Source organism: Heloderma suspectum, chromosome 8 (assembly GCF_057233095.1).
Source record: "Heloderma suspectum isolate Gila_16-S chromosome 8, 16-S_ref, whole genome shotgun sequence".
NCBI classification, from domain to species: domain Eukaryota; kingdom Metazoa; phylum Chordata; class Lepidosauria; order Squamata; family Helodermatidae; genus Heloderma; species Heloderma suspectum.
In genome coordinates, this window is record NC_139465.1 from 23880936 (window position 1) to 23897651 (window position 16716).

General features: G+C 42.1%; 1 protein-coding gene across 4 annotated transcripts in view; it reads right to left on the reverse strand.

Moving 5' to 3' along the window:
* CEP89 (centrosomal protein 89) overlaps positions 1 to 16716 on the reverse strand; it is an 84292-nt gene that overhangs the window by 2210 nt on the left and 65366 nt on the right. For 3 of the 4 annotated variants that reach the window (XM_084813094.1, XM_084813096.1, XM_084813097.1), the window contains one exon: positions 1766 to 3371. In XM_084813094.1, coding sequence (XP_084669220.1) covers positions 3131 to 3371 — 241 coding nt within the window. In that variant the 3' untranslated portion in view covers positions 1766 to 3130. Of the gene's footprint in view, positions 1 to 1765; positions 3372 to 16716 lie in introns of those variants that run through there. The other variant, XM_084813095.1, reaches the window with a different exon arrangement.

Below are 16716 nucleotides of genomic sequence, written 5' to 3' on the forward strand. Positions count from 1 at the left end.
TTGGAATTACTGTTCTCTGAAGGGAGAGCTAGTGTGCAGCATTTGCTTAGGTTTGCAGAAAGATCAAATGCTATACATTAAAAAAAATGATGTAGCTGTGTTGGTCCATTAGGGGTGGGGGAAAGCAGCTATACTGTAATAACTTTTATTAAGACCAACTGAAACATGACAAAGTAGTGATTTAGATGGTAAAAGACCATCTTCCTCCCATTCTTTGATTCCACTCTTGGACAGTATTACTGCCTTGCGATGACATAGCCTTGTAATATTTTGTACACAGAACGACCTGGTTTGCAAGTAATGACAACCCATCAGTTAAAAGCCCCTGAGTTATTCTGCACAAGCAGGCACATTGCCTGCAGCACGCCCGCTTCTTCTGCTTTACTGCACAATCCACGATCGACTCCTTTGCAGGTTGTGCAGCATGATGTGCAAACTGAGACCACTGGGTTGTTTAGGGGCTAAAAATCCTAGCGATTAACCCACTCGCGTACACCAACCCAGCGGTTTGGAAACCAATGGGTTGTCATTACATGTGAACCAGGTCTATAGGTTGTTTTATCATGAGCGCAAATCCAGAACTATGGGTTAGCTATGGGATATTAACCATGAACATACATAAAGTATTACATATGTGCACAGAACAGTGGGAAAGTATTCAAAGCTGTAAACTCCCACTTCTAATCAACAGGCCTAACTGAACATTATACACAACCCCCAATGGCCCTTTTTCTCAAAGACAGAGGCAGCTTTGCGGGGAGGATGATCTGGAGCAGAGCTACAGCAAGGGGAAGTGGTGCTGAACCCTTTCCTTTCCTGCTCCATTCCTCCAAGATAGCCTTCTCCAGCCACTTCTCCCTGGGTTCCATGTATTTGCAAGGATATGCACCCCCTTTCCCTACAACCCCTCTCTCTCTGGTGTTGTTTTATTCTCATCATTTTATTTCATTATATAAGAGATAGTGTATATAAACACAAAAGGATCCCATCTTTCCAAATCTAGATGAAATACATAAAAAAGGTTGACATTTCAAACTAAAGTAGACTGATGCCCCATCCCTATCACTTCCCTGCTCCAAACTGCCTCCTCCCAAAGGCACTTTTCTCCTTTAACAAGTTTCCTATGTAATGTTTAATTGGCCCGAACAACCTGAAAATATGGCTTCCCTACGCTGAATTTCCTGCCATTTACATTTACTAACCAACTGGCAAGAGAGTGAGCATTCTAGATTTTTGTGGAACAATTGCTCATACCATTTCACAACCTATTCACAGCCCATGGATTCTGGGTGGCTTGTTAACCATGGTAACAAGCCACCCTGCCTGGGTTTGGATGACATAAGCCACGGTGACCACCCACCACATCTTGAATATTCATAATGGTGCCACAAGCCACCATGGTTTATTTAAGCCATGTTGCTTAAATAAAATTTGGAAGACCATTATTATATGGTCATGGCCCATTATATGGTCACTCAGTAAACAAGGAACTCCAATATTTAAAAAGATGTTATGGCACCTTGGTTTCCCTTTACCTCCTATATGGAAACCCTTCAAGCTTCTGACCACACTCAGATCAAATAAATGTGTATATATTTATTTCTGACTGTGATTCAGTTACTTAACTCACATATTCATGCTCTCACTTGTCACTGATCCTTTCATCATGGCTGGTTTACTTTAACTGTCTTGCAAAGCCATTCATAATATGCTAAGGACTGTGATTACAGAGGTTCATTTTTTAATACTTATTTTTTCTCTTTTTCTCATCTGTGATCTTGTTGTGTTGCTATGTGTTCTTCCTTTTTATTGCCCGCATTTTCAACTTTATTTCAAAACAAAAGAAATTCACCAACTAAATCTCCCACTTTGTCTCTAGCTGAATGCTTCATAGCCTCATAATACTAGAAATTCTGTTAAGCTTTTTGATAAAATATTAGGTGTTATATAGGTGAGTCACTTTCTTTTCCTTTTGTCCCTACCTTTGTAAAAGCACAGCTAAATCAGGCCCAATCCAGCAATTACAGCCCCCAACTCTACAGTTCCTTAATAAATTATGCAATTAGTGCAAATGTTTCAACAGCAGCAGCTGTGGCTGCACCACAATTTTCTACGGTTTGAATAACTAAATGGCTTATTGAGAATATGGAAGAACTTAGTTTAAAAAATCTAAACAATATTGTTTAGACAGAAGCTAACACTTCCATGAGCTTGCTAGTATATAATGTTACCCTGGGATGGGAGGCATTGTGCTTTTAAAACCCCAAATTCTGTGACCAGAAAACTGAAGTTCCTTGGTAGAAACAAATCAGGCAAATTGGCAAATGAGTGCACTTAAAAAAAATATTGAGGGGTTTTAGAATTTTTCCTTTCCTGAAAATGAGTCTGAAAATAAGTAGATCAGGCTGCTTCCAGGAAGAGGTTTTTGTGAATTACAGATGTATAATTCACCTGTAATTAAACCTGCAATATACAGAGGAACTGTGTTGATTCCTGCTAGTCCAAATGGACCAGAGAGATCAGTAGAGGTAGCACTGCAACTGTGGTATAAAAATAACAATATCAGGCTACTTCAAGCATCTTCTATACGTACTTCTCCTTCCCCCTACCGTTTGAATGATACAGTTGCTGGCGATGAAATCCTAAACATATTAAACTCTGAAGTAAGTCCTCCTGTGCTCAATGGGGCATAATCCCAGGTAAGTGTTCACAGTATTGCAGCCTAAGAGAAAGAGCCACCAACAAGCACCAACAGAAGCAGAGGGGCAAAGTTTATGCTAAAAGAAGACCTGATCAGAAGCTCCACCCAAACCCCTTCTTCTTTCTAAGTATGTAGCAGAAGCTGCCCATGTTTTCAGTATTTTCCCTGTGAGCACAAGGGCTAGAACATTTATTTTTGGAATGACTGCTATGATTCCCAGGGCTCTGAAGGATCTATAGGCCATATTCCCTATTGTACAAGACAAATCACAGCCAAATAGATTTCTAGACCCCTTAATATTACCAAAGAGAATAACAGCCTCCTTCAGTAGATCATATGTTGTTGCTTGCTGGGTTCCAGTTTAACCACTTTGCTCTTTGTTTCTTTCAACCCTGGTCTGCCCTAGAAGAGGCAGAAACATCTGTGTCCTTAACTCACAGGTTCCTGTTGACTCTGAGTTTTAGAAGGCAAGGAAAGGTCCACATCACAGTAGCTAAAACTGTACCCACCCAGCACGTCTTTCTGAGAAATGTCACCTAAGTGTGATTCATGAACTTTGACAGGACTCTGTGTGTTCTTCTTCTCCAGAGATTTGTGCAAGAGTTCCTTCATCCTCCTGTTTTCTTTTGTAGTTGATTCCCAAATTATTTCAAGTTCAAGTTCCATTTCCCTGGGGGAGGGGAGAAAAAGAAAACGGATTTGCTAGTTTCAGATGTTTCATTCCCATATTTCTGAAAGTACCTTTAAGGTGAACTATGAGCCAGTATAGGCAGAATAATCAGATTTATTTTAGTACCTAGAGTGACATTTAAGGAACACCATGTGCTCAGAACAGTGAGAGTGTTCAGAGGATCTCTAAGCTAAGGATCAATACAATGTACTCATCTAACCAATTTTAATCTGTGTTTAGTTCTAAAAGCATTACAAAGGGTTTCCCCAATTCCCCTGCCCCTTACTGATAACACTATGGAGCAAAAGACAAGCAATTTATAACATGAATAGTACTAAGAATTCTCTGTATCTCGAGTTCATTTCAAGGAGGCTTGCATGATGCTAGGTTTTGGTAGACTTCTGTTAAGGCTGTTGACGACTGGGCTGAGATGAGAATCCTTTAAGGTTTAAGTAATTTCCACAACATGTTGTGTTTCCCACTATTTCAGGCTTATATTGTAATTCTCCTTACGGCTGGGGGTGGAGGCACAACTCAGTAGTAAAGCACAAGCTTTCTACATGCAGAAGGTTCCAGGTTTGATCCCCACGTCCAGTTAAAAAGAACAGGATAGCAAGTGATGACAAAAACCTCTGCTGAGAATTTGGAGAGCTATTGGGGTAGACAGACTGCTCTGGCTCAGTGACTGGGTTCGCATGATCATGGGGGGGAAAATAAGCCATGGTGGCTTATTTTCTCTCCCTGTGGGCGCTCACTGTGAGCCACCTATTAGAATAATTACCCTCACCAGACATGGGTTGTCATGACATCCGAAGCTGGTGAAGGTGGGTGGCTGGGGTGGTTTACAAACCACCCTGAAAACCATGGCTTATTCGAGGGTTTCAGGGTGGTTTGTAACTGGGTTTACACATCATGCTAAGCCATGGCAGATTGTCATCATGAGTGGTCACAGAATGGCTTAGTATGATGTCTGAACCCGGAGCGGTTCTCCCATCATGGGTAATTTTGCACAACCACGCCATCCATGGCTTGTAGTAGGGTTGATAAGGATGGCTTGTTCTCAAGGTGGCTTAGTGTGATGTTTTAAACCAGAAGGGTGATTTTTCCGTGGGTTGTCAAAACAGCTAGAGAGCCGGCAAAAAAACCCTTCTGCTCCTCGCAATCTTGCTAATACCACCACCATTCCCCTCATGCCTTCTCAGCTTCAGGAAGGATTTTTTTTTTTGGTAGGAATCATGAAGAAGGGACACCAGAGTGTTCCAAACGTGTTCACACATTTGTTTTTGGTCCTGCGCAAGTGACCGTTGCTAGGAATTTTGAGCAAATATCCCCTCCGTTTTACTACTCTGCCATGAGATTTACACAAATTTCCCCTCTATTCTACTGTTCTACTGCTCTGCCATGAATTTTGCATAATTATTGCGATCAGGACACTCTCTGGTATTCTTTCTTCATGATTCCTAGGGGGAAAAAGCTTGTGATTGCCTTCCTGCATTCAAAAGGGCTTGGGAAATTATTTCCTTTTTGCAATCTGATGGGAGGGGGAGTTTCCTTCATCAGCCCGCAACCGCAGTGGATCAATTGCAAAAACGGTGCTGACGAAGGGAACAAGGAAAGGAGAATTTCAGCTGCACAGCCCCCTGGCAGAAGGCTGGAAAACTGAAAGAGAAACAAACCACAGCAAGCTGCTGAGCAGGCGATCATCTGTTGGGAGTAATGAACAAGCCTCCCACCCACCATGGCTCCTACTCAGGGTGATTTAGTGTGATACGCAAATGTGCCCAATGACCAGGTTTGCACGACATGACAACCTATGGTGGGTTGTCAGCCTTGTTTGTTTCAGGGTGCTGGGGAGCATCTTTGGGCACAATCCTATACATGTTTAAACAGAAAAAAGTCTACAACTTCCAGCATTCCCCAGCCAGCACGGAAGCTATTACTTCCCCAATGTGGGTGTGGTAACTGTGGTTAACCTAGGGTACGGTGTGCAGAAGGTAGATCAGGATCTACTGGTAGGTCTCTGGGTGATTTGCAGTAGAGAGCAAGAACTTCTGACTACCAATTGTTTAACAACAGGAGCAACAAAATGACTCCCTCTTAAATGATGAACGCTTGGGCTAACCAGGAGTGGATTTTTCTGTGGAAGGACAATAAACTCCATTCAGTTGTGGCACTCAAAACAAATTCCTGGACTCAGAATTCTTTCATTCTAAATGTATTTCTTTTGCTCCAGGCTCTAGTTGGTGGATCTCAGGGTTCTCATAAAAAACAAAGTAGATCCCTCATGCCTGAAGTCTGCCCATTTCTGCTCTAAGATAAGTGAAAAGCATTGCATGAAGGCTCAAAGGCATTCTCTTCAATACTATGGCATACATTCCAGGACTGAGCCTTGGCACTGAAAACAGATTTTGTGGGATAATACTAGTTACAGAATACAAGTCCAGGAATTTATTATTTTCATAAGAAAATAATCCCTGTTGAAGCACGCCAGAAGAATCCCCGTTGGAGCAGGCCAAATGTTCACTTACTCCAGCAACCTGTTTCACACAGCATCCCAACTGGAGGCCCCCAGGAAGACCACAAACATGACTTGAGGGCAACAGCTCTATCCCACTGTTGATCCCCAGCAAGTGGTGTTCAGTGGTGTACTGCCTCTTAAACAGAGAGGTCCCATAAAGGTATCAGGCACTGATAGACTCATCTTCTGCTAATTTGTCCAATTCCCTATTTAAGCCATCTAACCTACCACCATGTCCCCCTTAGATTGTCTTTTTTTTCTCTAAATGTTTGCTTTCTTACTTCCTTACTTAATTTTTTTATTTATAATACTTATGGGTTGCTTTTTAGTTGAAGCTGTCAGAGTCGTTTACAAACAATAAAATAATAAACCAGCCCCCCTACGAACCCCAATAAAACAGATCACAACAGGGCAGCATAAAACAACATTTACAGGCTAACTGAATTGCACACAATATTCTAGTGGTGGCCTCACCATATAACCTATAAAGGCATTACAATACCAACAGTTGTATTTTCAGTCCCTTTCCTAATAAAGCCTAGCATGGAATTTGCTTCCTTTCATAGCTTGGATTGCTCTTCTTATCACCATAAGAGTTTCTCATCCTACCACTGGACATTTACAGTTTTATTTTTAGCCTGTTAAACTCAAAGGAATGTGGGATTATTTTACAACTGAAAATAGACAATATCCACAGTGGTGCCTCATAGCATGCTTCTGCAAATGTTATGGTGTTTCACACTTTGTACTGGAAGTTTTCCCATGAAAGACACAGCAGGAGTTGTAAATGTGGCTGAAGGGTGAGATATCAGGTCAAAAACAACTACGCAAAACAGTCTTGTTTCCTGTGAAGGTTTTCTAGGTCAGTGGTCTCCAAACTTTTCTGACCGTGCACCCCATCAGTAAAATTTTTGAGCATCCCCCCGATATATGTATATTTATTTATAAATGATATACATGTACTGCTGTACCAATATATTATGTGCATTAAAACATACACAAAAACAGAAATTAAAAAGGATGAGATAAAGATGAAATAAAATAATTATTTTTAAAATATTGTTTATTTATTAGTGGTATAAAAACTTTTTTGCTCTCACTAAAGAATATTAATAATACTTTGTCATTGAAGATGCTTATTTTTGAAAATCTTTGTTTAACACGTTGTGATATGATTCAATGGTCTGGTGCTAAGTTCAGTTTATTTTGATACTTGTTTTTAATGGCTGTCATAGCTGAAAAAGACACCTCAAAAAGATACATAGATCCAAATGGATGAAGTGCACCATTGGCTGTGTTTACTAAACCATGATACTCATTTTTCAATCCCATCCACCAATTATGCAAAGGTTTTTGTTAAAATTCAGCTGATGTCAGTTGATCCTGCAAACTAATTGGAAGGTGTTGCATTTTTAGATTTTTAACAAATGGGTTCAAAACCCACTGAAACTGTCCGTTTGGAAGATTTTTAAACAGGTTAGAAAATTCCGTTTCCAAGTTTTTAAAGTGTGCAGATGAGAGAGTTTTTATAGGGGACACACATCATTTTTGGCAACAAAATCACATACCAACTGAAACATTTCCAAACATCTATTGTCAAAATGCTCTCTCCATAGCACGAGTTTCTTTCAAAAAGCAGTTACTTTCTCACTCACTGTTAAAACCACACCTTTACACACACTTAAGTGTGTGTTATTTCCAGAAATATCTGCTAGGTAAGCATACTACTAACAGCTACTTGTCATCACAGAAAAGGTCAGCAAATTTGAAACAAATTTGCTCTCCTTTGGCAGGATGGCAGCTGCTCCAGCGCCATGGCCGATCAAGTAACTGCGCTTCCCTCTGTCATGCCTGGCAGAGACTGGCGCAGTTGCTCTCAGAGGCTGCAGCAGAGGCAGGATGGGCCTGGAGCTGAGAGAGAAATGCCACAGAGCTTCCCTCTCAACTCCTCTCCCATCCTGCTGCCTCTGTACACAATGGCAGCTTGTCGGGGCAGCAGGAGGCTGCTCAATTATCAGGTGGCTCATGCACCCCAATGGAGACCACTGTTCTAGGTCACACATCACAGTGCTTATGACAGAACTATATCAGAAGTAACTCAGCGCATAACAATTTCTAGAGCAGGGGCTGGCAACATGGTACCCATGGGCACACCTATGCCCACCAAGACTCCCTGACATGTCTGCCAGGCCCCTTTGCATCCCCCTCCTCTCACTCTGCCTGCTCAAGCTTCTCCTTCTCCCCACCCTCCATCGCCATAAGTTGTGGCAGTTCCCTGCACCACTCACTGCCCAATGTCACTCTCTCATCCTCCCCTTTCAGCCAGCAGCAACCAGCCAGGAAGGTTCCTTTCCTTCACAGCTGCTGTGTCCGGCCATGGGGCTGAGCACATAAGGCCTGTGGGCTGCAGCAGCAGCGGCGGCGGGAAAGCTTCAGAGAGAAGCAACAGGGCTGCTACTGCTGCTGTGTCCGGGGGATGACACTTGCTTGGACAGGGGAGAATGAGAAGAAGCGACAGTGGGCAAGAAAAGAGGAAGCTGTGCGGTGGCAGGTGTTACTATTTACTCAGCAGCAGCTCCAGGGATGAGCCTGGCAGAGGTAAGGTGTGCATTTACTGCTGGTCCTTCCTTTGTTGCTACCCTCAAGTGTGCGTGTGTGTGCGCGTGACAGAGGGAGGGAGGGAGGGAGAGAATGGAGGGATGAGTGGAGCTCTCCCCCAGAAATAAATCAGTGCTCCATCTTTGCACTGGGTGAGCGAGCTGTTATTTTTCTCAGGTCTGCTGTATGTGTGACTGAGTGCTGGAGGCTGCTCTGTTTTCAGAATATGGCAGAACTGTCATTTGCAAGAGGGCAAAAAAACCCCAGCAACTAAAATATGAACCACCAGAATGGCTACAGGTGCTTCCATATGTTGCTCTCAGGACTGACGGTAGCAGGGACATGAACACTCACTGAAGAGTTCTTGTTGTTGAGGTTAAGAGCTCCCAGTCTGCTTTGGTGCTATGCTAGCTAATTAGCGCGGGATTGCCCTCTCCACATATGAACCATGAGTGACCACAGCTCTAAATCAGAAGTCCCTTTTTGCATATCTTAAAAATGGCTGTGCTTCTAACTACAGCCTTTCAGATAGGTTCAAAAAACTGATGTTAACAACTTCAGTGCCACCATTCTCTCTTTCGCTACTGGCCCCTGCACTTTTGTGGTTTCATTGGATCTACTTTTTGATAGACTATTTTATTGTTAAAGAGAAAAGATCTGCAATGCTCTTATGGTCTTCAAATCTGTCTCCGCCCCATAAATCATTCAAGAAGTCTTTCCTGCAAAGCTGTCAAAAATCCATTTTAGTCCCTTTCCAGCTCGTAAATGTTGCATTGCCTTGTCCTAGTTCAACCTCTTGGCCATGTAACATTCCAAGACTACAGTATGGACCATTTCCGCGTGTCACTATTTTGTGGATTTAGACATGGTCATAAAAGGTCTGAAGACACAGTACAAACAAGGCACTGAAAGTAAGAATATAACTTATTCCGGGCACGGAGCTTAGATTTTCTTGGCACAGAAGTCTAAGTAAATTGCAATAATGTTGCATTCTTTCTGCTTCCTATTCAATTCCTATACACTAGAGGCAAAACACACCATCAAGAAATTCACAGCTTCTGCTGCTGAGCCATATCACTTCTGACTGCACATGAAACACTGAATATTGAAATGTTCTTACGTAAAAAAAACAAAACAAAACTCTGCATATTTAAAACTAGACAGAAGGCTAGACACGGACAAGAAGTTTTTGTTTTAATGTGAAGATTACAAAAATTGTATAATCCAGCAACAGATACATCCTGTGGGGTTGCTGCATGCAGACAGGCTGCAACATGTGGTTACCAAATACTGCCATTTGGAAGCAATTCCATAACGGAAGCTGTTGCTATGCATCAATAAGTGCGAGGAACAGCCACAGTGACAAAGCATCTCAGTACCACTGACAAAGTGATAAGGTAAAAGGAAGTGACACACCCACTGGAGTTAAGCACCAATGCAAGTTAAGCGGCAGGGCTAAACCCTTCTCCGCTTTTTCCTAGCAAGTAACTTAAGTCTGTCAGATAAACAGGCCCAGTAATAACAATAAAAGAACAGCTATGCAGGTAGAAAGCCATCGGGGGGTGAGGGCTATCCAGCTGAATACAGTGAGTGTTACATGTATGACTATCTGCCTGCTGGACTGAAGTCATGGGTGTGTGCCTGGTGTAATGGGCTCCAGGCCCCACAAATTTGTTCCCTTGAAGTCAAGGTTGCAGAAGCTGAATCTGAATCTGGAGAAGCTGAAGAGGCAGAGAAGTTTGTGCATGAGACCTTTGGGTACCTGATATCACATCCCAATCCTTGGATGACAGCTCCTCTGTGGAGAATGTGGGTCTCAAGGAAGGAGGAAGAGGGAAATGATCCCTTAGAAGGGTCCCATTCCTCAGAGGATGAACAGATAACCCCTTGTACCAAGGATATGCCACCAGGGGACTTGTGGTAGTGGGATATTTGATCATTAGAAATATAGGCAGCTGGCTTTGTAATGGGGATGTAGACCACAGGGTAAACCGCTTGCCTGGTGCAAAGAAAGCAGGTATCACATGTGATGTAGACAGTGCTGGGCTAGAATCAGTGGTCGTGGTGATGCCAGTACCAGTGACATGGGGAAATGTGCCCACAGAACATAGGAAGCTGCCTTATAACTAGTCAGACCATGGTCCGACTAGCCCAGTATTGTCGACATTGACTGACAGCAGCTCTCTGGGGTTTCAGACAGGATTTCTTCCTAGCTCCTCCTGGAGATACTGGGGATTGAACCTGGGACCTTCAGTATGCAAAGCATCTGCTCTACCACTGAGCTACGGCTCCTCCCCCAGAACAGTGGGTCATGGAACCAGCCAGAGAGGAGGTGACCCTGGACTTCCTAAGTGGTGCTCCACAGGATCTAGTGTGAGATGTGAGTGTTGATGAACCAATTGGAAATAGCAACTACTGTAGTATCAAATTTAGTTAATATGTAAGTTTATATGTAAGAAAATTACCGAGGAGGTCCCTCAGCCACATTTGGCTTCAAAAGAGGAAACTTCTGTAAAATGAGGGAAGTGGTTAAAAGGAAGTTGAAAGGGTCAATTCTCTCCAAAATGCTTGTAGGTTACTCAAAACCACAATAATAGAAGCTTAGCTAGAAGGCATATGGCAGCTCAGGAAAGGTAGCCCCAAGGCCAAATGGTCAACAGCATGGTTAACAAGCAGTGTCAAGGAAGTGATTAGAGAAAAGAAGGCTTCCTCAGAAACTGGAGCCTTGCCCAAATGAGAACAAAAAGAAGCACAAACTTGCACAAAGGAAATGTAAGCAGACAATAAGAGGTACAAAAACAGGCTTTTTGAGGAGCATATTGCTAACGCTAAAGCCAAGAATAAACAATTCTTTAAATACATCGGAAGCAGGAAACTGGTTTGAGAGATCCATTAAATGACAACGGTTAAAACAGTACTAAAGGAGGATAAGGAGATTGCAGAGAAATTGAATACTTTTCATCTGTTTTCACTGAAGATATAAAGCAGATAACTGTACCTGAATTGATATTTTTAGAAAGAGAGTATGAGGAACTGAAGCAAATAGTGGTGACAAGAGATGAAGTTCTAGACCTTATTGACCAACTGAGAGCTAACAAATCACCAGTACCAGACAACATCCATCCTAGAGTTCTTAAATAACTCAAATGTGAAATTGCTGATCTTCTAACAAAAATATGTAATATGTTCTTAAGATCAGCCTCTGTATCAGATGACTCGAGAGTACCTAATGTAACATCAATTTTTAAGAGGGGGTCCAGGGGGATCTGGGAAATTACAGGCCAGTTAGCTTAACGTCTGTTCCAGGCAAACTGGTGGAAAGCATTAAAGATTATAAAGTATATAAAAGGACAAGCCCTGCTGAAAAAGGACCAACATGTAGCTTCCACAAAGGTACATACTATCTCACTGTGATGATTAGGTATCAGTTCTAGCCAGGAGTGCTTCTGCTCAACTTAGGGTGGTGAGGAACCTGCACTCTTTTTCCTGGATAAAGCAGATTTGTGACTGTCACATATACCTTAGTCACATCCAGACTGGATTACTGGCACACGCTCCATGTGGTGTTGCCTTTTGGAAAGTGCAGCTGGTGCAAAATAGGGTAGCAAGTGGAGCCCATTTCTTAGATCATTGGACCCCAGAGCTGTACCTGCTTCACTGGCTCCCGATCCATTTCCAAACTCAGTTCAATGTACTGGCTATTTTAACATTTAAAGCCCTATGTGATTTTGAACCAGGATATTGAAAGGGCCTCCAAAGTAATGCTGGGCCCAGAAGCTCTCTTAAACTCCGAACCTGTTGCTTCAAGAGTCCAAACCCATCCAAAACAGGCTGCACACATGTCCCAGGGTCTGTTTTTTTTTAACTGACCAAAGCACTTCCATCTTCTTTGGATTAAATCTCAATTTGTTTGCCCACAGCCAGCCCTTTATTGATCCCAGACACCCGTTCAGACATTGTTTCTTTAATCCTTGTGAGACGTGGGCAACAGGGCTGTTATTCAGGAAAGATAGCAAATGCGAAAAACAAAAACTGGATATGACATTTTTTGAGGGGGGAAAGCTATTAAATGAAAGAAGTACTTCATGAAATCTAGCATATAAACCTATAGAGTTTGACATTATTTAAGAATGAGCCGAAAAGTCTGACTTTTAACTTAAGGTCTGGATTCTCCTTCTCTTAGGCAATTTACTTCACCTATTTTTATTTTTTTAACTGGGGCCTAGTAAGTTGAACAAGCTTATTTCAAAGCTGCTTAATACAAGATTCTTTTCTGTCACTGGCTCTTAACGAATTTACTCTTTGCATCACTCACTACATGTACTAAGTGAAACATAAATATAGATATTGTCGGATTGAAGGACAAATGGCGGAAGCAAATTGGGTAAGGAAAAGGGGGAATAAATACTTGATGTCAGGAATCTGGCAAAGTATGAAATATGTAAGAACATAAAAATAGCCATGCTGGATCAGAACAATGGTCTATCTAGTCCAGCATGCTATTTTCAGATGCGTCTATGAAGCCTGCAAGCAAGACATAAAGGGAATAGCCCTCTCCCACTGCTGTTCCCCAGGAACTTGCAGAGGCATGCTTCCTGAGATCCTGGGAGTAGCATATAGCCATCATGACTAGTAGCCTGAAGCAGTCTGTTCCACTTGCTCTTACCATTAGGAAGTTTCCTCCTAATGTTTAGCCAAGATGTGATTCCCTGCAATTTCCATGCATTAGTTCTAATTCTGCCCTCTGAAACAACAGAAAATAAGTCTGCTCCATCTTATGATAGTCTTCAGATATCTGAAGACCACTATCACGTCTCCCCTTAATCTTCAGTAAGCTGGCAAACTGATTTTTTCTGTTTAATATGGAGCAAGGGGGTCAGCTGATATACCCCTCTCCATGGAGCTGGTACCCTGCGTGAGAGGGATAGATAAAACAGCAAGTGTGGCTGCATAGGGACCTCTCTGATTGACTGAGACTTTCTCCCAAGTTTCCTTCAACTTACACATCATCAACTAGTTCTTCTCTATTGGTCATGATTAAGTCTGGAACAGTAGATCCCCTTGTTCCTTCTTTCACTTTCTGAAAGGTGAAGTTGTCAGCAAGTCAAGTCAAAATGTATTGGACGTTCTATTTTTAGCAGAGTGAGACTTTCAGCAGATTCAAAGGTAGCTGAAATCCTGCATAACTGCTATGGCTCGCTTCTGTTAAATTTTTGTCATCTCTTCCAGGGAAGTACCATCCGTGCCTTCCAGCTGGCTAGGCAGTCTGTAGTATATTGCCACAGTAATATCACTCTTGTTTTTCACTCCTTCTGTCCTTACCCAGATGCTTTCAACAGAGCTTCCATTTTCAGACTCATGGATTTTTATGCAGGTGTATACATTCTTTACATATAGCACTACTTTCCCTCCCTTTCTGTTGAGTGTATTCCTTTTGAATGAGGTATACCCTTCAATTGCTATATTCCAATCATGAGTATCACCCCACCAAATCTCAGTGATACCTTTCAGATCATACTTACCATTCCATATTAGGATTTCAAGTTCATCCGGTTTGTTTCCCATGCTCCATACATCAGCATATAGGCCATGGGTGTTGCACTTTCCCAGTTTCCCTGCTGTATTTGCAGCAAATTACAAGTTACTGGGCTCTACCTTCCACTTTCTTGCCTCCTCCTTTGTCAATCATGTTCTTGTACTTAACACTTAGGTCAGTAGTTAGGTCTGGGCTTTTGCCTCTCGCCTCTTGGAATTAATTGAAAGCCCTCTTGATCGGGTTTGCAATTTTCCTGCCAAACATATTCTTCCCAGTGCCTGTGAGGTGCACCCCATCATCTGCAAGGAGTCTATATTGGTACTGAAGTCCCTGTCCATGAAACCACACTTTTCCTAATGACACTACCTGCATAGCCAGCTGTTAACATATTATAAACTAAGCAAAAAATAATAATTTCAACATTATTATTGTAAGGGATAATACAGCCTCTTGAGTCAAGGGTCCCCTCCCAACTCACTAATTACATTTCAGCTTTGTGGTGAACCCACTTTCCATATCAGCCTTTGATCTGCAAATGCAGCCTCTCTAGCTTTTTATGCTATGTGGCCTCAATAGCCATTGTTTTCCAAAGTAGAACTGATATTATAAAAAGAAAACAAAACCGGTATCCCTTGTAAATCAGGTAATGCACCTTTCAAACTGGATGGGGGCCTCATCAGCGGTCCTGATGAAATCTTGTAAGTAACACTTAATGTTCTTAATAAAATAAACATAACATGCATACCTAATACATTCTGGCACGTATTTTACCAACCTTGGGTATAGCGTTAAGATTCTGATTGCCCATCACTAATTTAAATGTATGAAATTTCTATCTACTGGGAACAATTTTCCAGACTGCAAATTTTCTCCTTCAGCAGTGCTGGTGGAAATGAATCTACATCAGTACATTATTGGCCCAGCACTACCAATTTTGGTTGCCAGGCTACAGAGGATTAGCAACAAGAAAACCACCCGTAATTCCTTAGTTTCTGTTATTCTTCCAACAAAAGGAGGGGGGAGAGAAGAAGTGAAATCCAGAAGAACCTTTCAAAAGATATAAAGCTATGTAACGGATGTGTGACTGGATTAATAATGTTTTGTTTGGGGTTGGCTGTAATACAACAGAAAATAATGTTTAGTTCTTAAAGCATTTCTACATTTTGGCAAAACCATAAGCAGAATGCAATCAGTACCAAAGGAGTCTGGGCTGAGTCCACCATTCAGGACATGTAGTGAAAACATACGTAAAGCATTTTAGCTTCCTAAACGGAAACGTTATTAGTGTGCAGTTAGATGGCAACCCATTGCCATTCACCAGAATGTATAAGCTACCTGTCTGTCTGTCTCATCCAGTCTAGATGTTTAATCAAACTGGCCCAGGATTAGAAATAGACAGCAATGCAGAAAAGCATCTCTGTGATAGGAAGGCAAATGCATTTATTTTCCTTTTATTTATTTCCCTTTTATATGTACTATTACCTGCCAAGACTTCACAACCAGGTGTAAAGCACTCAGCAACTCTGCTTTTGTTTAGAAAGGAATAGTAAGAATGTGAAATGATCCTCTTCTATGATGGTTTCCCATAATCTAATTTTTTTCAGCCACACTGAGGTACACTGGAGTGGGCAACTATTTTAGCTATAAAATGATGTAATAAAAATCTGACCTACATTAACAGCATTTCCCATGTGAGAAAGGAAGTATGAGTAAGGTGCGCACGCGCGCACTCTATTGTCCCATTCTATGGTTTCTTGAGGTTCGCAGGGGAAGCTGGTAGTATCCAATGGCAGTCAGAACAAAGCAAGAAGAAAATAGGACCTTGGATAGCTCCAAGTGGGCCGGAATTCTCTCCTACTGCAATAATGGGAGGATGTTGTCCCAGCAAGGACATAAAAGCCAACTGAAGTCTTATGTAGGCTGACAGGATCTGTAGTGTGGTTATCTCTGTCTCTCCTGGAGGAGTTGACTGGGCTGTTACAGGGCCCTCACCTGATTTTGTAGCCTGAGCCTTCTGTGAAGTTGAAGAGATAGAGGTTTTGCTGAGAACTCATTCTGAGAGAAAGAAGACGATGACAGGGCTTTGTCCTCTGGCCAGGGGTACTGACTGTCCTACCCCTGAGGAAGTTGCCTGGGCCTCATCAGAATCCTTTGCTGCACAATAGAAGGGCCAAGGGCTGGGGGCCATCACATCTTCCGAGTTAGACGTAGATAAGAGTAAAGAAGTGGTGGGAGGGGTTTTAATACTGTTCTAGAAAGACTGAAAAGGTAGGTGGGACAATGCAGAGCAGGGCCTCTGAAGATGAACACAGTTGCCAGCATGATTGTGTAGAAGGAGGTGGTCTTTGAAATATTCCTGGCCCAGGCCATTTAGGGCTTTGTAGGTAACCAGCATGTTGAACAGGGCACATACATAGAGTGGATGTTCAGTGTAAATAAAACAAGACCAGCATAATACGGTGAAAAATGCAAGCACCAGAAATTATTCTGCTTTCTGCTGCATTTTGCACTAAATGGACTTTGTGAACACTTTTCAAAGACAGTGCCATGTAAAGTGCATTACAGTAATCTACTCTGGATGTAACTTAGGCATGTATAACAGTGACCAGATATAAGTCCCTTATAAAGGAAGAGCAGGATAGAAGTATAAAATATGGTTCATATTAAGAAGAGTCCATAAAGAAAGCGTTATA